Source organism: Terrapene carolina, unplaced genomic scaffold (assembly GCF_002925995.2).
Source record: "Terrapene carolina triunguis isolate 2854851 unplaced genomic scaffold, T_m_triunguis-2.0 Scaffold102, whole genome shotgun sequence".
Taxonomy (NCBI): Eukaryota; Metazoa; Chordata; order Testudines; family Emydidae; genus Terrapene; species Terrapene triunguis.
The window spans coordinates 5209575-5226984 of NW_020664453.1; the positions used below are offsets into that span (position 1 = coordinate 5209575).

The 17410-nt window shown below is 41.1% G+C and overlaps 1 protein-coding gene across 1 annotated transcript in view; it reads left to right on the top strand.

Annotated features, from left to right (window-relative positions):
- The window catches only part of LOC113406510 (epidermal growth factor receptor substrate 15-like), a 103198-nt gene that overhangs the window by 52107 nt on the left and 33681 nt on the right, over positions 1 to 17410 (top strand). The window contains exons 12-13 of the mRNA XM_026651755.2: positions 3273 to 3358; positions 7172 to 7244. Coding sequence (XP_026507540.1) covers positions 3273 to 3358; positions 7172 to 7244 — 159 coding nt within the window. The remainder of the gene's footprint in view (positions 1 to 3272; positions 3359 to 7171; positions 7245 to 17410) is intronic.

A 17410-nucleotide genomic window follows, 5' to 3' on the forward strand; every position in this document is an offset into this window, starting at 1 on the left:
AACTGTTTTTCAAGTATTCATTTCAGTTTTTGGATGAGTGTAGATGCCATCAGAAATCCTAGTTCACTGGGAATCCTGATCTGTGAAAAACAATTGTGCGTTTTGATTATGACTCCAAGTCTGGATTTGAGAGGCACTAGTCTTAGAGCTGCAGGGACCTTGCATGTCTCTTGGCTAATGTGAGCCAATTTTTAAAAAGAGCTCCAGAGGTGATTCCGGCAATGACAGTCCAGTTAGTCTGACTTCAGTACCGGGCAAACTGGTTGAAACTATAGTAAAGAACAAAATTTTCAGACACATAGATGAACATAATTTAATCATAGAATATCAGGGCTGGAAGGGACCTCAGGAAGTCATCTAGTCCACCCCCCTGCTCAAAGCAGGACCAATCCCCAGACAGATTTTTGCCCCAGATCCCTAAATGGCCCCCTGAAGGATTGAACTCACAACCCTGGGTTTAGCAGGCCAATGCTCAAACCACTATGCTATCCCTCCCCCTTTAGGGGAGTTTTTTTGGAAAAGCGTCAACATGGTTTTTGTGAAGGGAAATCATGCCTCATCAATCTGCTAGAATTCTTTGAGGGGTCAACAAGCATATGGACAAGGGGGATCCAGGGGATATAGTGTACTTAAATTTTCAGAAAGCCTTTGATAAGGTTCCTCACCAAAGGCTCTTAAAGTAAGGTGTCATGGAATAAGAGGGAAGGTCCTCTCGTGGATTGGTAACTGGGTAAAAGATAGGAAACAAAGGGTAGGAATAAATGGTCAGTTTTCAGAATGGAGAGAGGTAAATAGTGGTGTCCCCCAGGGGTCGGTACTGGGCCCAGGCCTATTCAACATATTCATAAATGTTCTGGAAAAAGGGGTAAACAGTGAGGTGGCAAAATTTGCAGATGATACAAAGCTACTCAAGATAGTTAAGTCCCAGGCAGGCTACAAAGGGATCTCTCAAAACTGGGTGACTGGGCAACAAAATGGCAGATGAAATTCAATGTGGATAAATGCAAAGTAATGCACACTGGAAAACATAATCCCAACTATACATATCAAATGATGGGGTCTAAATTAGCTGTTACCACTCAAGAGAGAGATCTTGGAGTCGTGGATAGTTCTGTGAAAACATCCACTCAATGTGCAGCAGCAGTCAATAAAGCAAACAATGTTGGGAATCATTAAGAAAGGGATAGATAATAAGACAGAAAATATCATATTGCCTCTACATAAATCCATAGTACGTCCACATCTTGAATACTGTGTGCAGAGGTGGTCGCCCCATCTCAAAAAAAAAACGTTCAGAAAAGGGCAACAAAAATGATGAGGGGTATGGAACAGCTTCTGTATGAGGAGAGATTAATAACATTGAGACTTTTCAGTTTGGAGAAGAGACGACTAAGGTGGGATATGATTGAGCTCTATAAAATCATGACTGGTGTGGAGAAAGTAAATAAGGAAGTGTTGTTTACTTCTTTTCATAACACCAGAACTAGGGGTCACCAAATGAAATCAATAGGCAGCAGGTTTAAAACAAACAAAAGGAAGTATTTCTTCACACAATGCACAGTTAACCTGTGGAACTCTTTGCCCAGAGGATGTTGTGAAGGCCAAGACTCTAACAGGGTTTAAAAAGAACTATATAAATTCCTGGAGGATAGGTCCATTAATGGCTATTGGCCAGGATTGGCAGGGATGGTGTCCCTAGCCTCTGCCTGCCAGAAGCTGAGTATGGGCGACAGGGGATGGATCACTTGATTACCTGTTCTGTTCATTTCCCTCGGGCACCTGGCATTGGCCACTCCTTGGAAGACAGGATACTGGGCTAGCTGAACCTTTGGTCTGACCCAATATGGCCGTTCTTATGTTCATGTCAGGTTTGAAGTGAATTGCCACATTTGTGTGGCCAAACCTGGACAACAACACCATTATACCCTGCCTGACTCTACCTAATACTTTGTCCCCTATTCTGTAATCTCCAAATTTATAAGCATTACAAAAAGAGTGTGCAGTTAGTGTAACAATGGCCTTGAAGCTGTATGGAATTTGTCTTTCACTCGCTCCCATACCAAATATGTGCAATTTAGAAGTAAAAAGAGGTTTGCTTTTCTAGCTGCCGGGCCATACAGCTCCATCTGGGAATTGAAAGTCAAGCTGGGTTACACTTCAGTTCAGTTACTGGTTTAAAACAGGGTATAATTTAGCCTGCAGAATCTGTATAACGGCCCTACATGTCCCCTACAGGTTCAGGTTTTGTTGGTTGGTTTGTTGTGGTTTTTCCAGGCATTACAAACAATGTACATTGAATGTTGTTATTTATATGGTATTTCCAACTTGTGCATGTATTTATGTATGTTTTGTTTCATTTCATTATGTTACATTAATATTTTATATGCAAAAAATAAAAATAAACTTTAAAAAAGGAATTTCTATAACTGGTGATGCATGAGAAGATGTGGGGTAGGGAGGGTGGCACTACCAGACCAGAGTTTGTGCATTTAGAGAAAAACACTTTTCTTGTAAGTTTAGCATGTTTGATCTGGAGTCACTGGAACACAATGAACAAGGAAAACAACAATGCCATGTTGAGTCCCTTTTCAGAATAGAACTGAGATTAAACGCAAGCTCTTATTTTCTCAATTTAAAAAAAACCATACACGCAAGAGCACGCATTCTAATGGCCATATGTTACAATTCACAATTTCATGCAGTTTTCTTTTTTTGGTACAAAATATATTTAGCTAATATATGGTTCCATATTTATGCTAAGGGCTGTTTAGGTTTATATATACTTTTTTTCCCCTGCATATGATTGCTCTTTCAAGTTACTGTTCTTCAGGGCTTTATGAAATGTTAAAGTGACCATCACTTTATTCTTTCCGGTTCTAAAATATTGAGAGTCCTAAAACTTCCAAGCTAAAAGTTGCCCTATTACTTGTGTTGGGTGAGACTGCACTTAAAAATGACACTTATGTAGTTACACTTCACAGCCTTGTTTGTATCTGTTCTTGGGCAGAAAATTTTATTCTTGGAATGAGGAAGGAGATAATCCAAATCCTGTTTAAGGAAGCAAGTGCAATTTATAGGAAACCTCCATATGCAAATAGTTGAAAGTTCTGATGGTTTTCACAAGAGTTTCACTGTAGTGGCGGTGGAGTCGGGCAGTTCTATAAGAATAGGCTTAGAATTAAGTTTACGTTTTATTCGCTAGAGCTCAATACTAAGTCAGTCTAATTTATATTCTATACATTAAATTAAGATATTTATTTTCTATTTTACAGAGCTCTTTAGGACTGACTGCGGTGGCAGATTTTTCTGCAATTAAAGAGCTTGATACTTTAAACAATGAGATAGTTGATCTGCAGAGGTAGGTAAAGGAGAATTACATCAATCTTATATCTTAGTTACTCGCTAATGGTTTCTTTAGTATTTTTTTAACAGAATTTGATATTTTTAAACCCTAATTGTAATTGAGTAAACTATTGGCATATGCTATTTCGTCTGTTAGATTCACTATGGTCGCTCTTCGTTGAAGTGCTGACCTCATATTGACATGGTTTACTGTTGGGTCTAAAAGGCATTAGATTCGTTTGTGCAACATACGATTTTAAATACTACTGGTGTGTGGAAAGGGGAAACATAATCTTCCTTTTCCTTTCTGTTGGGTAGTAGAGGCTTGAGCACAGGCATATTGTCTTATGAGGCTTGATACTTGTCCTTTCAGTAGAAAGCAGGGTACGTATGCACCTTTATTAAGATGAAGTTTGTACACTTAATCTGTAGACAAGCTCCAAATTTCTGTTAATTTCTAAGTTGACAAGTTTTATTATAAATACCACAGAAGAAAAGCAGGTGGAATTCTTTGGAGAGGTGTGTGTGTGTGTGTGTGTGGAACAGTTGTTGTAATGATAAAGGGTTTCTATCAAGATTTTAAGAAAAGATTGTAGAAGTAAAGAGAGTGGGCAGAATCACCAGGCAGTCTTTGTACATACCCCCAAGATTGTGTAATAGAATGTAAGTGCTTATTTTGTTGGTAGTATACAGACTAAGTTAGTGGAGAGGGGAGGATTCAGGAAAGGGAGTGTGGTTGTGAAATTAAAAAAAGGGGGGAGGGAGTAATGGGACCACCACCAGTGAGGGATTGGAGACAACCTGTTGCTGTTAATTAAAACATTCCTTGACCTTGTGGGTAGATGAGTTTATCTAAAACATCTGGAAGGAGCACTGGGATAGTGACAGGCCCAGCCATCATCACTTCTTAACGTGGGCAGGGGTAGCTGCCCGAGAAGCCTTCCCTTTTCTCCCCATCTGCATGTGTGGGAAAACTTTCCTGCTGTTTTCCTCTCTCCACCTTCATCTCATACTTACTCACCATCTCGTCCTTGCCTGTTAATAAAATTAATTTTAAACAAATTAATAAAAAAATGAACTAATAAAATGCATGCCAGATCATCCTGGGCACTTCACTTGTATTTTTTATTCCTTTCCCACATGCTGTTCTTTGTCTGTTTAGAATGTTAGCTCCTTTGGGGCAGGGACTGTCTTATGTGTTTTGTGCTTCAGATGGTAGAATCAGTTCCTGATCCTGACTGAAGTCTCTAGACCAGTGACACTGAGACCTCTGTGGTTAAGGAGCCAAATCAGCATTACCCCAAAGAGCCACAGTAGTGTGAATTCATGGTTTCATTTACTGTGGTACTATATATTCATATTTAAACAGTCTGATAGGGGAAATATATAAATTCTCTCAGCATAATGACTGACCAAGTATTATTATTTTATCAACTACAATTGGTTAATAACATAGTAAAAGCATCCTGATTGTCTAATAATTTAGACCGGTTAATAATTAAATCACACAGTATTTTGATATAATGTGCTGCAGGAGCCACTTTCAGCTTGAGAGCCACAGTCTTTGTATCACTGTTCTAGATGCTGCCAATATAAATAATAGGGTTGTTGATTAATCGCAGTTAACCCATGCAATCAATGCAAAAAAATTAATCATGATTAATTGCAGTTTTAATTGCTCTGTTAAACAATAGAATACCAATTAAAATTTATTAAATATTTTTGATTTTCTACATTTTCAAATATATCTATTTCAATTACAACACAGAATACAAAGTATAAAGTGAGCACTGTACATTTATTTTGACAAATGTAGCACTGTAAAAATGATAAAAGAAATAGTATTTTTCAATTCACCTCATACAAGTACTGTAGTGCGATCTCTTCATCATGAAAGTGCAGCTTACAAATGTAGGGGTTTTTTTTACATAACTGCTCTCAAAAACAAAACAATGTAAAACTTTAGAGCCTATGAATCCACTTGTAGTCTAGACGCGATAAATCGACCACCAAGCGCTCCCCCTTCGACTCCGGTACTCCACCGGAACGAGAGGCGCAGGCGGTGTTGACAGGGGAGCGTCAGATGTCGACTCACCACAGTGAGTAGATCTAAGTACGTTGACTTCAGCTACGTTATTCATGTAGCTGAACTTGCGTAACTTAGATCGATTTCCCCCCCTCCCCCCAGTGTAGACCAGGCCTTAGATGATGAAAATGAACATGCATCGGTCTGCACTGCTTTGGATCGTTATCGAGCATGGATGCATGTCCTGTGGAATGGTGGTTGAAGTATGAAGGGACATATGAATCTTTAGCGCATCTGGCACGTAAATATCTTGCAATGCCAGTCATAACAGTACCATGTGAACGCCTATTCTCACTTTAAGATGACATTGTAAACAAGAAGCGGGCTGCATTATCTTCTGCAAATGTAAACAAACTTGTTTGTCTGAGATATTGGCTGAACAAGAAGTAGGACTGATTGGACTTGTAGGCTGTAAAGTTTTACATGGTTTTATTTTTGAATGCAATTATTTTGTATATAATTCTACATTTGTAAGTTCAACTTTCATGATAAAAAGATTGCACTACAGTACTTAGGTGAATTGAAAAATACTATTTCTTTTGTTCTTTAGAGTGCAAATATTTGTAATGAAAATAAATATAAAGTGAGTAGTGTACACTTTGTATTCTGTGTTGTAATTGAAATCAATATATTTGAAAATGTAGGTAACATCTAAAATTATTTAAATAAATGTCATTCTATTGTTTAACAGTGTGATTAATTGCGCTTAATTTTTTAATCGCTTAACAGCCCTAATAAATAATAATTGCGCAAGTCTACTCCAGTGTTGTCTCTGTGATTAAAAAATAAGTGTAGGGAGATGGAGTGAAAGGTAAGCTTCTGTTTTTCTTCTGTTTGTATATGTGTTCTAGAATAAACAAATGTAAAAAGAAAAAATCCATAGAGTAAAAATAAATTGATCTATTGAGAAAATAACTTAACTTGTACACAACTTTAACAAAATCTGCTTTGTTAAGCCTGGGATGTCATTGTACAGCCACAAAGGCGGAGAGTTGCATTTCTTGCTCAGAAATAAACACTTGCTTATATGTTTAAAAAGGAAATCTTTTGTCTGACTTGGGTTTTTTTCTATTACTATCATTATCAATGATAGCTAGGAATTTATCAGTGATCATTATCCAGCCATCAGTAATCATTGTTACTTAATCTTGAATATATTTCTGTAGAAGCAGATTTGATGTGACACAGCACATATCTGTATATGGGGTCTCTGGGTTCATCTGGTTAAAGTCAAACTAGCATTTTTGCTTTGTCTCTAAACTTCTCTATAAATGGTACCAAAAACTGTTTGAGTACAGCTAAACTTACTAGCTAATGACTTGGTTCCCTGGTGCTGTGAATTGTTTCCTAGTTGTTTTACCTGTGTTTCCAAGGGTTAAATATATGGAAGCTGATGCAATCCCTCCCACTTTTCCCAGCAGTCTTCATTAGACAATTGCTCCATGGCAACAGTGAGATCACTGAAGACAGTATTTCATTGATTTCCCCCCCCCCCCCTTTCCCTTTTTGAGCTGTTCTTTTCACCTAACCCCTCTTCAATGAGAAGGCTTTTTTATGCTGGGCATATATATATAATCATCTGCTTTGTAAATAATTTAAGGAACGGAGACACCCTAAATTTTTTTTCTTTATTTAATGTTTCACTATGTATTTAAAAAGAGAGACAGGATTAGGGGGCTGGATAACTGTACCTGCTGTAACTGATGTTCTTAAGTATTCTTGCATATTTTGTTGGTCTTCTAGGGAAAAGAATAATGTGGAACAGGAACTGAAGGAGAAAGAAGATACTATCAAACTGAGGACAAGCGAGGTCCAGGTAAATGGGCTGTAGAATTTCTCATATTTCACTTCTGATTTTTGGTGCATGTGTTCATTCATTCTTATAGAAATATAATGATTGAGTCTTTAAACCAAATCATGTACCGTTTACTTGGTGTTGGCTAAGAAATAGATTACCTTAAAAAGAAAAGTGTGTGTGTGTGAGAGAGAGAATGAATATATGCATTTCACAAACCAGTGAAGATATTTCAATGCCATGCAAATTAAGACTAATAAACTGGTCAAATTAAATGGATTTGTACCATATGGTACCACTTCATGACAGTCACAGTAAATCCCTAGTTAGGAGATTATTTGTTGCTCCATGGTGAATTTTTTAAAGTCTAAATATCCTTTAAAATAGTTTTACTTTAAAAGGACTATGACAATCTTTCCATAGGATCAACATATTCAAATGTTGTTGCTGTTTCCTTTGTATAAAGACCTAATCTAGGCAGTTAAATGCCAGGGTTTAAGGTGCTTATAGTCAGCCAAGCCCTGTATTAAATGCTGCAAAGCTATCTTTCAATTAAGTGATAAGTTACAAAAGCAGCTTGAGTTGCTGCATTTAAAAATCAAAATTTTACTGCAACATGACTCCTGATTATCTAAATACTTTTTGGATTACCAATGGACAGTAAAAGCTTAGTTTACATTTGATAGAGAATAAATAATGGAAATTTTCTCACATTTTCTGAACTGAAGTAAAATGTGGCGTGTCTTCCTCACAACAGTTTTATGAATTTTTGCTTACCTATTTTATGTTATACTCCTTGTGACTGGGTGGTAATTAATTGCATGACCTTTCTGGAGATAATCAGATCCTGGCATGTCAGTAACAATGACAGCCAAATGAATATGCAACAAGATGTCAAACAGAAGCTTGCTATACCAAATATGTTCATTAAATGTGACTACTCACGTGAATGGAATCAAATTTTAATAATCTAGTAAAACGTATCATGAATATTCATGTTTGAGACACATCAGGAATAATTTTGTATGGTGTCTGCTGGAATCTCATGGTTTGTGTGTATGTGTTTGCTGACAATTGAATTCCTGGCATTGTTTGAAAAGGAGGCAAATAGTGCTAAATTAAAACTTTTTGATCTGTTAATTCCTGTTAAGAAAACAGAATATCACACTACTAAAGTGTATTATGTGCATCTAGTATTTGAGGCCAAGAGGTAATGCAAGACAAATGTAATAACTGACATTGTCTAAAGCAGTCATACTGCAAGCAACGGCTTTGAGGTTCTGTCAATGTAAAGATCAAGTGGGCCTGCATGGTGGCTTATTCGTTGTTCCTCCTCTGATCAGAGGCAGCCATAGATATTGTGATACGTTGTGACTGTGATATGAATTTCAGTGCTGTTGAACTGGTATCTGGGTTTTGGTAAAGTTTGTGTGCCAGTGTTTCTAGAGCTACATACAACGAAGGTAACAAATTCAAATTGTCATGCCTGTTTTGTGTTTTGGCTCCTGTGTTGCTGTTTACCAAGATATTTGACTGTGTACCAGAGCTTTTTACTTTCTAATCTGTCTTCCACCTGACTCATTTTGTAATATCACTCTCCAGTGTTTGTGCCACCAAAATTATTTCTGTGGTGACAAATTGTTATCTCACAAACATCCCCGGTTTGTGCTTTGGCCGAATGAGTTGTGGAGAAGATTTGGGAAATACTGTTCTGCAGTAGAAATCCATTTTTTTGCTGTACATAAAAAGATGCTAAACAACAATAATGGGAATGAAATTTTAGATAAAGTATCAGTAAAAACAAAGTTTTGCTGAAGTGCAGCAATTTAAAAATATGAAGAGCTATATTGAAAGGCCAGAAGGGTCCATTAGATCATCTAGTCTGACCGCTTGTATAATACAGGCCATAGATTTTAACCCAGTTACTCCTGCATTGGGCCTAGAAACATGTTTGATTTAAAGCATATTTTCCAGAAAGGATTCCAGATTTTATTTGAAGACCTCAAGAGATGGAGGATCCACCACTTCTCTTGGTAGTTTGTTCCAGTGGTTAATCACCCTCATTGTTTAAATAAAATAAATAAATATGCCATATTTCTAATTTGAATTTGTATATATTAAACTTCCAGCCATTGCTTTTTCTGATTTGCACTGAATTTGACAGATTAATTATCTGTAGAATCCAGCATAGTCAGAAGTATTAATATATGTGGGTAGAATAACTATCCACTTCTCCCAAACAAACAAATATATGGGATGTTTGTCAGGATAGTTCAATAGGAGAAAATAGCTTTTAGTTAGCTGTATTCAGTATATGCAATCTTTTCTATTTCCATTTTTTTATCCTCCCTTAATCTTCTTCCATCTCTTACTTTGACTTATCTTCTTTTTCATTCTTCCTTCCATTTGTCGTCTTTTCTTTAAAAAGCAGCACCCTTTCATCTAATTTTTCTTCATATTAATATTTTTGATCTTCCTTGTTGTCTCGTCCCCTTGCTTTACTGTTCTTTCCCCTCTACTTACTGCATTTTCATTTCTATCCCTCCTTCTCTCTGCAGTCCTCTCTCTCTCATTTGTTCTGTGTATGACAATAATTGGTGCTCTAAAAATGAACTAATTGTCACAACACACTGTAAGGAGGTAAGTAGCATTGTTGCTATTTTACACGAGAGAAAATATTGTAGCACCCTAAGGCTTCAATTTGAATCATAGCCGCATTGCACTGGTAAATGTACAAACACATAGTAAGAGACCGTCCCTGCCATGAAGCTTACAAACCAATGTCCTGACCTTGTACACACTTATGCATGTGCTTCACTATATGCGCATGTGGCTAGGCAATTGATTTAAGTATGTGTAAATGCCTGTAGGATTGGGGCCTGAATTAAGACAAGCCAACAGCTGGGTGTAGCAGGGCAGACAAGGGAAACAGTTACAGTGCTAAAAGGCTATATGATTTGTCAGACCAAAGAGTCTGTGTTAGAGATGGGAGTAGAACAAGTTCCAAGTTTAGTCTGCTAGACCAGTGGTTCTCAGACTGTGGGTCAGGACCCCAAAGTGGGTTGTGACTCCATTTTAGGATCGCCAGGGCCAGCGTTAGACTCACTGGGGCCTAGGGCTGAAGCCAAAGCCTGAGCTCCGCCGCCTGGGGCTGTAGCGAAAGCCTGAGGACTTGAGTCTGGGACGGCAGGGCTCTGGCCCCCTTTACCCCACCCATGGTGACGGGGCTCGGGCCCTCTCCCGCCCGGGATCATGTCGTAATTTTTGTTGTCAGAAGGAGGTCGTAGTGCAGTCAAGTTTGAGAACGGCTGTGCTAGACTACACTGCTCTTCACTACACTAACCACCTTTTCCATGGCCAGATTCCACATTGGCTTCTCAACAGAGGAGCCAATTTAGTTGGCTGAGATGCAACTTGTGTTTGGCCCTAATACTATCACCAGCATTCTGGGCAGCTACCCAGCCTCCAGGGTTTCCTTTCAAAATGGAGAGATCCCTGACTTCTGGTCTTCACACACCCCTTAGTGCCAGCCCTGGGCAGTTGTGATGGAAGACTAACTGTTAGGAAAAAAACTGAGTCAGACTTCCAGAAGCAGCAATCAGTTTGTTTTTAAGATTTTCAGGAACAAAAATGACTAATCTCATATATTTAAGGTAAAAAAGGCCCATGACAGTGAGCTTCCAAAATGGGTATATCCTTCCTGTGTACCCCAAAGGCCAGTCCTGAGTATACCATGCCTTTTATCATTCAAAGAGAGGCCATTTCCTGTAGAAAATGCAGTGAAATCTATAGAATGTCTGTACAAGATTTCATTTCACTGTCCATACCTTGAATACTTCTCTGGATTTCCGTTTCTAGAACTTTCACACTATTGCTTTTTTTTAGTACTGTACTCCCTTAGTTTTTTAAATGTGAGGAAAGGTGTAATTTCTGATGACCTTCTGTCTTGGCTTCTCCTTTTAACGCTAGAGGAGAAGTATATGGTGGTAGTTCTGTTTTTTTATCACCTGTATTAAAAGTGTACGTAGTGCTATAAATCTACACGACTCTTTACAAAGAGTTAAGACCAATGCCCTGTCCTGAAGCTGTTACAATTTAAATACGATCACAGTTCAGGACAGGGAGCCTGTGGGAATTATTGATGAGAAAGGGAGATGATGGATTGTTAAGAGAGGAAGCTCTGTGGATGAGGGTAGGGAAGTGTATTCCTAGCATGGGGCAACATGATTGAAGGCATAAAGCCTATCCTAGGAAAAGAGAGAGAGAAGATTGGAATAAGCAGAAGGAGTGACAGGCATTAGTAAGTAAATGAGTCTGGTGTTGTAGGAGAGGATAAGGAGTTTGAATTTGAAGTAAGACAGGAAACCAGTGCAGAAATTTGGGGCAGAGGAGGAGGATGTTAAGTAGAGAAGAAACAAACAACAATGGAAACTCCAGTAATCAATGTGAGACGTGAACCACACTTTAAACAGAATTTGAAGAAATCAAATTTTTTTTATATTACTCAAATGGTACTGCTGAATTCTATTTTAATCTTGCTCTTCTATTCATTTGTCTACATCTCGTCATCTTCCTTTGTTTGTTCTTTTCCCTCTTTTATGCCTTCTCTGGCTGGCTGCTCTACTTTTCTGTTTCCTTCCTATGCCCTTAATGCATTCCAGCTCATGAAAATTGGTACTGTGCTGATTCACTTTCTGGAGCTAACAGATCACTCAGTAAAACCATACGTCTTGTTGGGTCGGGAGGTTTGGAAAGTGCTGATTTTTTTTGCACTCAGGAGACAAGTTCCTGACGCTAGTGTTCATGCACACTTGAGGGATAGGCTCCAGGGGGGTCTATCTAGTGGTTCTGATAGATAATGGCCAAGAGATTTTCCATCTTGATTCTGAGATCACAAGACATTAGGTATCAGTTGCTAGGAGAACTTGTCACTGCACCATCTGATGTAACAAATGAGGCATCTGTTCTCTTCATTCCGTCTCTGAGCTAAGAGTTACAAAAATAAAAGTTGTTTCAAATATTGTAAAAATGCATAATTACATCTTTGTATGAACATTGCATTGACTATGCATCATACAGGTGTGACTCTGAACTCTGTACATGTAAGTCAGACTGGTTTTTTTGTTTGTTCCTGCAAAACAGGTGAAGATATGGAAAAGTTAATTTTTAAGTATATTTGTAGCTGATATGTAAATGACTAACATAGAACAGTCGCTATTAAGATTATTAAAAAGCATGTAGTAATATGTGAATTGGTGATGTCCCTTTTTGAAGGGACTGGGAATTCTGCTCTAGTTTTAAATAAACATTTTTCTTTGTCACATTAGAAATTAAAATGTTAATGCTTACATTTAATTTATTTAGAGCAATACATATTATTAGTCCTTGATCAGTAATTGTTCAGAGCAAGCACTGTGAGTTTACATTCTGTGCAACTATGTGCTAATTTTTGTTGCATCTAAGCAAAGGCATTGTTTCAGAGGTACTCCTGGGGGAATTCTGCACCACATGTGAAGAATTCATGTCCCATGCAGATTTCTTTGCTTCCCCGCAGAAAAATGACTTTGACAGGGAAGCAAAGGAAAGCTGCAAGAGCAGTGACGCACCACTCCCTAGCTGTGCAGGTACATTGTTTCAGGCACCCAGAGCAGCCAGCGGAGAGGTAAATCACCGCAGGGCTGGGGACACCCCAGCCAGTGGCTCCTCCCCTGAGCTGGGATCAGCTGCTAGTCCCTGCTGGGCTGGAGGCAGGAGAGGATGGGGACTTCCTCCTCCCCTGCAAGGAGTGGCTGTGTCTGTGTCAGACCCACCCCCAGAAACTTCCCCCAGCTGCAGGAAGCTCAGCATCCTCTCCTGCTTCCTGCCCCCATTGCTCCTTAGCTGGGGAGGGAAGGGTCATTGTATGGGGAGCTGCTTTTCCATCCGCCCAATCCCCATGCATCCGGACCTCCCATAAATAACCAGACACCCCTGCCAAGCCTCACCCCATACACCCAGAACCTCACCCCCATCCCCAGGCCTCCATACCCAAAGCCACCGAAACTCAACCCCTGCATCTTGAGTCCCCTGTCTCTGGACCCCTGTACCCAAACCACCCCCCCACTGAGCTCCCTGCGCTCAAACCCTGACAAGCCCCACCTCTCTGAGCCCCCACATCCAGACCCCATGCCACTGACCCCCAACTAGCTGCACCCAGATCCCCATCCCACCAAGCCCCACTCCCCCAGCACCCAGACACCTCTGCTGAGACACCCAGACCACTCTGCTGAGCCCCAACCACCTTCACCTGGAACCTCATGCAGAGTCCCATTGCACCTGGAACCCCCCCAATGAGCCTCTGTGCATCCAGATCCCCTAACACCTAGACCTCCCCCAGTGATCTGCCTACACCCAGATTGTCCCACACAGAATCCTGTCACCCCATACCTGGATTCCCCCCACATTGAGCCCCTCCACACTTGGATCCCGCCTGGTTGAGCCTGCCTGCCCTGCACCTGGCGCAGAGGGGCAGGGCCCCAGGATGTTTCTGGGGCAGGTCCAGGCCTTGTGCTGTGTCAGGGTTGGGTGCAGTCTGACCACTGAGTCTGTGTCCCGGTGGTGGGGGAGCTGCAGGGTGATCTCCCACTTTCGTGCAGCCAGTGGCCTGTGCTCCCCACTGCCATGCTGGAGCCTCTGCATTTATTTATTGACAAATAAAACTTGCAGAATTTTTAAATTTTTGGTGCAGAATGCCCTCAGGAGTAAGAGGTGTATGTGATAAATTACAGCATTGGTTTGTGGGATGTCTAGAGCATAACTGATGTTCCGGTGAGGAAAGGACTACTATAGCAAAGTATAACTTTTTGGCTCAGTTCAGCACTGGGAACAGCGTTGTGCTAGCTGTTTTTTTAAGAAACTAGCTAACTCTGAGGTTTTACAACTGCAGGACTGGCCAGTTTCTAGCATTTTGGTGAGTCTCTGAGAAGCACAGTGGGTGGGGGCCAAGGATATGAGGCAGGGGTTCAGGGAGGAGCCTCTCAGCCTGGGTCCAGGAAGTAGACTAAAGCTTGCAGCAGCATTCTAAGTCTGGGGGCAAGGAAGAATCAGCTCGCTGCTCTCCATGTGGTTCTTGCTAGTAAGAATGAGTCTTATGGAAATTAGGAATGGTTATAAATCTAAATCTAAAAAACTCCCACGAAGCTACTCATCTGCAGCTCAGGAAGAAAATTTTATGTCTGGGCTTTTGGAGTCAGTTACCGAAAGGAACCTGGCCCTTCAGTCAAAGGAGTTCAGCTAATTAGCAAGAGGGAGATGTTGGCAAATTGGTTTGAATTACCTAACACGTGAATGAAAACAGAAAGATTCACTAATCCAGTTTGCTGTTAAAATGAGTGTACCATTTACAGTAAATTAGGCAGACAAGAGCATAGAGTTAGAGTTCAAACAGTTACTTGAGCAGATGAAGGCGCAATCTCAGTTATACTGAGCTTTTTCTTAATGATAGAGGATTGTTTAATCATCTTCCTGACACCTAACCCTGACCACATCCTCCCCATATTTGTATCACTCTACTTCCTTCTCCTCTGCTTAAAACACCTTTGCTTTTATGGTATTTCACCATTTAGCCCCTCTTATCAGATCTATCATTTTATTGAGCCACCAACCTTTACCTTTGCTCTTCCAAAAATGCAAGCCTAGATTGTCTGCTTGTTGAAGCACCTTTGCATTTTTTTCCATGCCACCTCTTTTCGAGCAAGAAAAGCTTTCCCATCAAAATTTAGAGCGATCACCAGATCTTCCTTCAACTCCCACTTGTAGGCTCTGCTCTCCTCTCATGCCTACAGTACACTGCCATCTGATGAGAGTTAACTGGGCAGTGAACTGAGATTACTGTTGCACACGAAGTGCTCATTTTAATAGGTAAACTTAAATAATTAATTCTGGGGTAGGCCTGCCTTTTTTTTAATTGCGTGTTTGTACAGCGCATAGCACAATAAGGTCCTGATCTTTGATTGAGGTCTCTAAGTGTTACTGCAGTATAAATAATAATTACTGATCAGAACGAGTATTTTTATGGAGGGATTTAAATTGTGGTCATTTGTCATAGGAAAAGATAGCCTTCTTAAGGCACTGTAATGGGAATCTTGAGATCTGGTTCTAGTTTTGGTTCTGCCATTCGTATAATGCTGGGCAAGTCACTCATCCTTTCTGCCCTGATTTCCTCACCTGTAACTTTGAGATGGCACTCCTTTGCCACTCACGGGCAGCAAGGATAACTTTCTTCTTTTTGTGAGGTGCACAGAAATTACAGTGGTGGGCACCACAGACATACCTATTAGATACATAATAAAATATAAATTAGAAAAATCCATAAATGTAACATACAAAAAGGTGAGGAGTAGATTTAAGGTAGAAGTAACATTTGTAAATTTCTTGGAGAAGTGACTGACTTTTTTACTTAAGAAAGTACTAATAAGCTGCTTCTAAAAGAGAGTCCTTCAAAAGCATATTGGATACTAGATATTATACAGCAGATCAATACCCTTAAAAATACAGCATATTTACCAGTCTAGTGTTTATGGAATGAAAGTAAGTGTTACCTGTAAATGCAGTAGTAGAAAAGGGTAAGATCTATGTAGAAGGCAGTTCTCAGAATTTCATATATAGCAGGCTGGGCTCTGTGTAGGTTCATGGGTCTTCTCACACATTGTAACTCAGAGGTAAATTTCTTCATTTCTAAAAGCTTGGATGTGGGATTGATCTCAGAGATAAAAGCACTTTTCCTTGCAAAACCCAACAGGGTTTTGTTTTTTAGCTCTATTAATCATAAGCTAATTTTGACCAGACAAAATTTGGAAGTCAGTTTACGGCAATTCTGAGTAACTTCCCAACATCACCAAAAATGACATTTTCAAGCTTCTCCCCATTACACCCTAAATGTCCCCAGTTCCTTTCTCCCTTCATTTACCCCTGATTTTCTAGCCTTCACAATATTACTTTAAGCAGGTTGATTTCAGGCAGCCCCAGCCCTTCCCTTTCTCCGGGACTGTTTATCCCACCCTCCCCTTAGTCAGGAGTCTGTTGTGTAGGCCAGTGGTTTTCAAACTTTTTTTTTCTGGCGACCTAGCTGAACAAAATTGTTGATGCCCATGACCCAATGGAGCTGGGGATGAGGAGTTTGGGGTGTGGAAGGGGCTCAGGGCTGGAACAGAGGGTTGGGGTGCAGGAGTGAGGGCTGGGTGGTGGGGCCGGTAAGGAAAGGTTCAGGTTGTGGGACAGGGCTCTGGGCTGGGGCAGGGGGGTTGGGTGTGGGAGGGGGTCAGGGCTCTGGGCTAGAGGTGCACACTCTGGGGTAGGGCCGGGGATGAGGGGCTTCGGGTGCAGCAAGGGGCTCCGGGTTTGGGGGGAGGCTCAGGGCTGGGGCAGGGGATTGGGGTGCAGGGTTGGAGTACGGGCTTACCTTGGGCGGCTCCCGGTCAGCCGTGCAGCGGGGGTGCTAAGGCAAGCTTCCTGCCTGTCCTGGCACCATGGACTGCGCTGCACCCCATCAGCGGCCAGCAGCAGGTCTGGCTCCTAGGCGGAGGCGGGCAAGTGGCTCCTTGTGGCTCTTGCCTGCAGGGACTGCCCCCTGAGCTCCCATTGGCTGGGAACAAGTACTTGGGGTGGGGGCAGCATATGGAGGCCCGTGAGCTCCCCACCTAGGAGCCGGACCTGCTGCTGGCCGTTTCAGGGCACAGCACAGTGTCAGAACAGGTAGAGACTAGCCTACCTTAGCCGGGCAGCACTACCGACAGGACTTTTAATGTCCCGGTCAGCAGTGCTGACCAGTGCCTTACATTCCGCGACCCACTACTGGGTCACGACCCGCAGTTTGAAAACCACTGGTGTAGGCAATCGTAGTATGGGGCTGGTCTGGCCAATGGTGGATGGGCGGGAGTGTCAAAAGGAGGAAACCGGAAGCTCTGGGAGTTGTTGGGAGAGTGCAGTGAAAGTCAGGGGAACAAGGACAGATGTGCAATCCACTCACTGCAACCCATGTTCAACCCGACCTGCAGCGAGCAGTGTGCTGTGCCAGCCCAGCAGAGGAGATGGGCTCAGCTGCTTGGGCTCTGCATCACATGATCCGCGTGCAGGTTGCAAATGGGTGAGGAGTAAATACAGAACCATCATGAAGCAACACAAGACAGCAGGACATTTCTCAAAGCCTG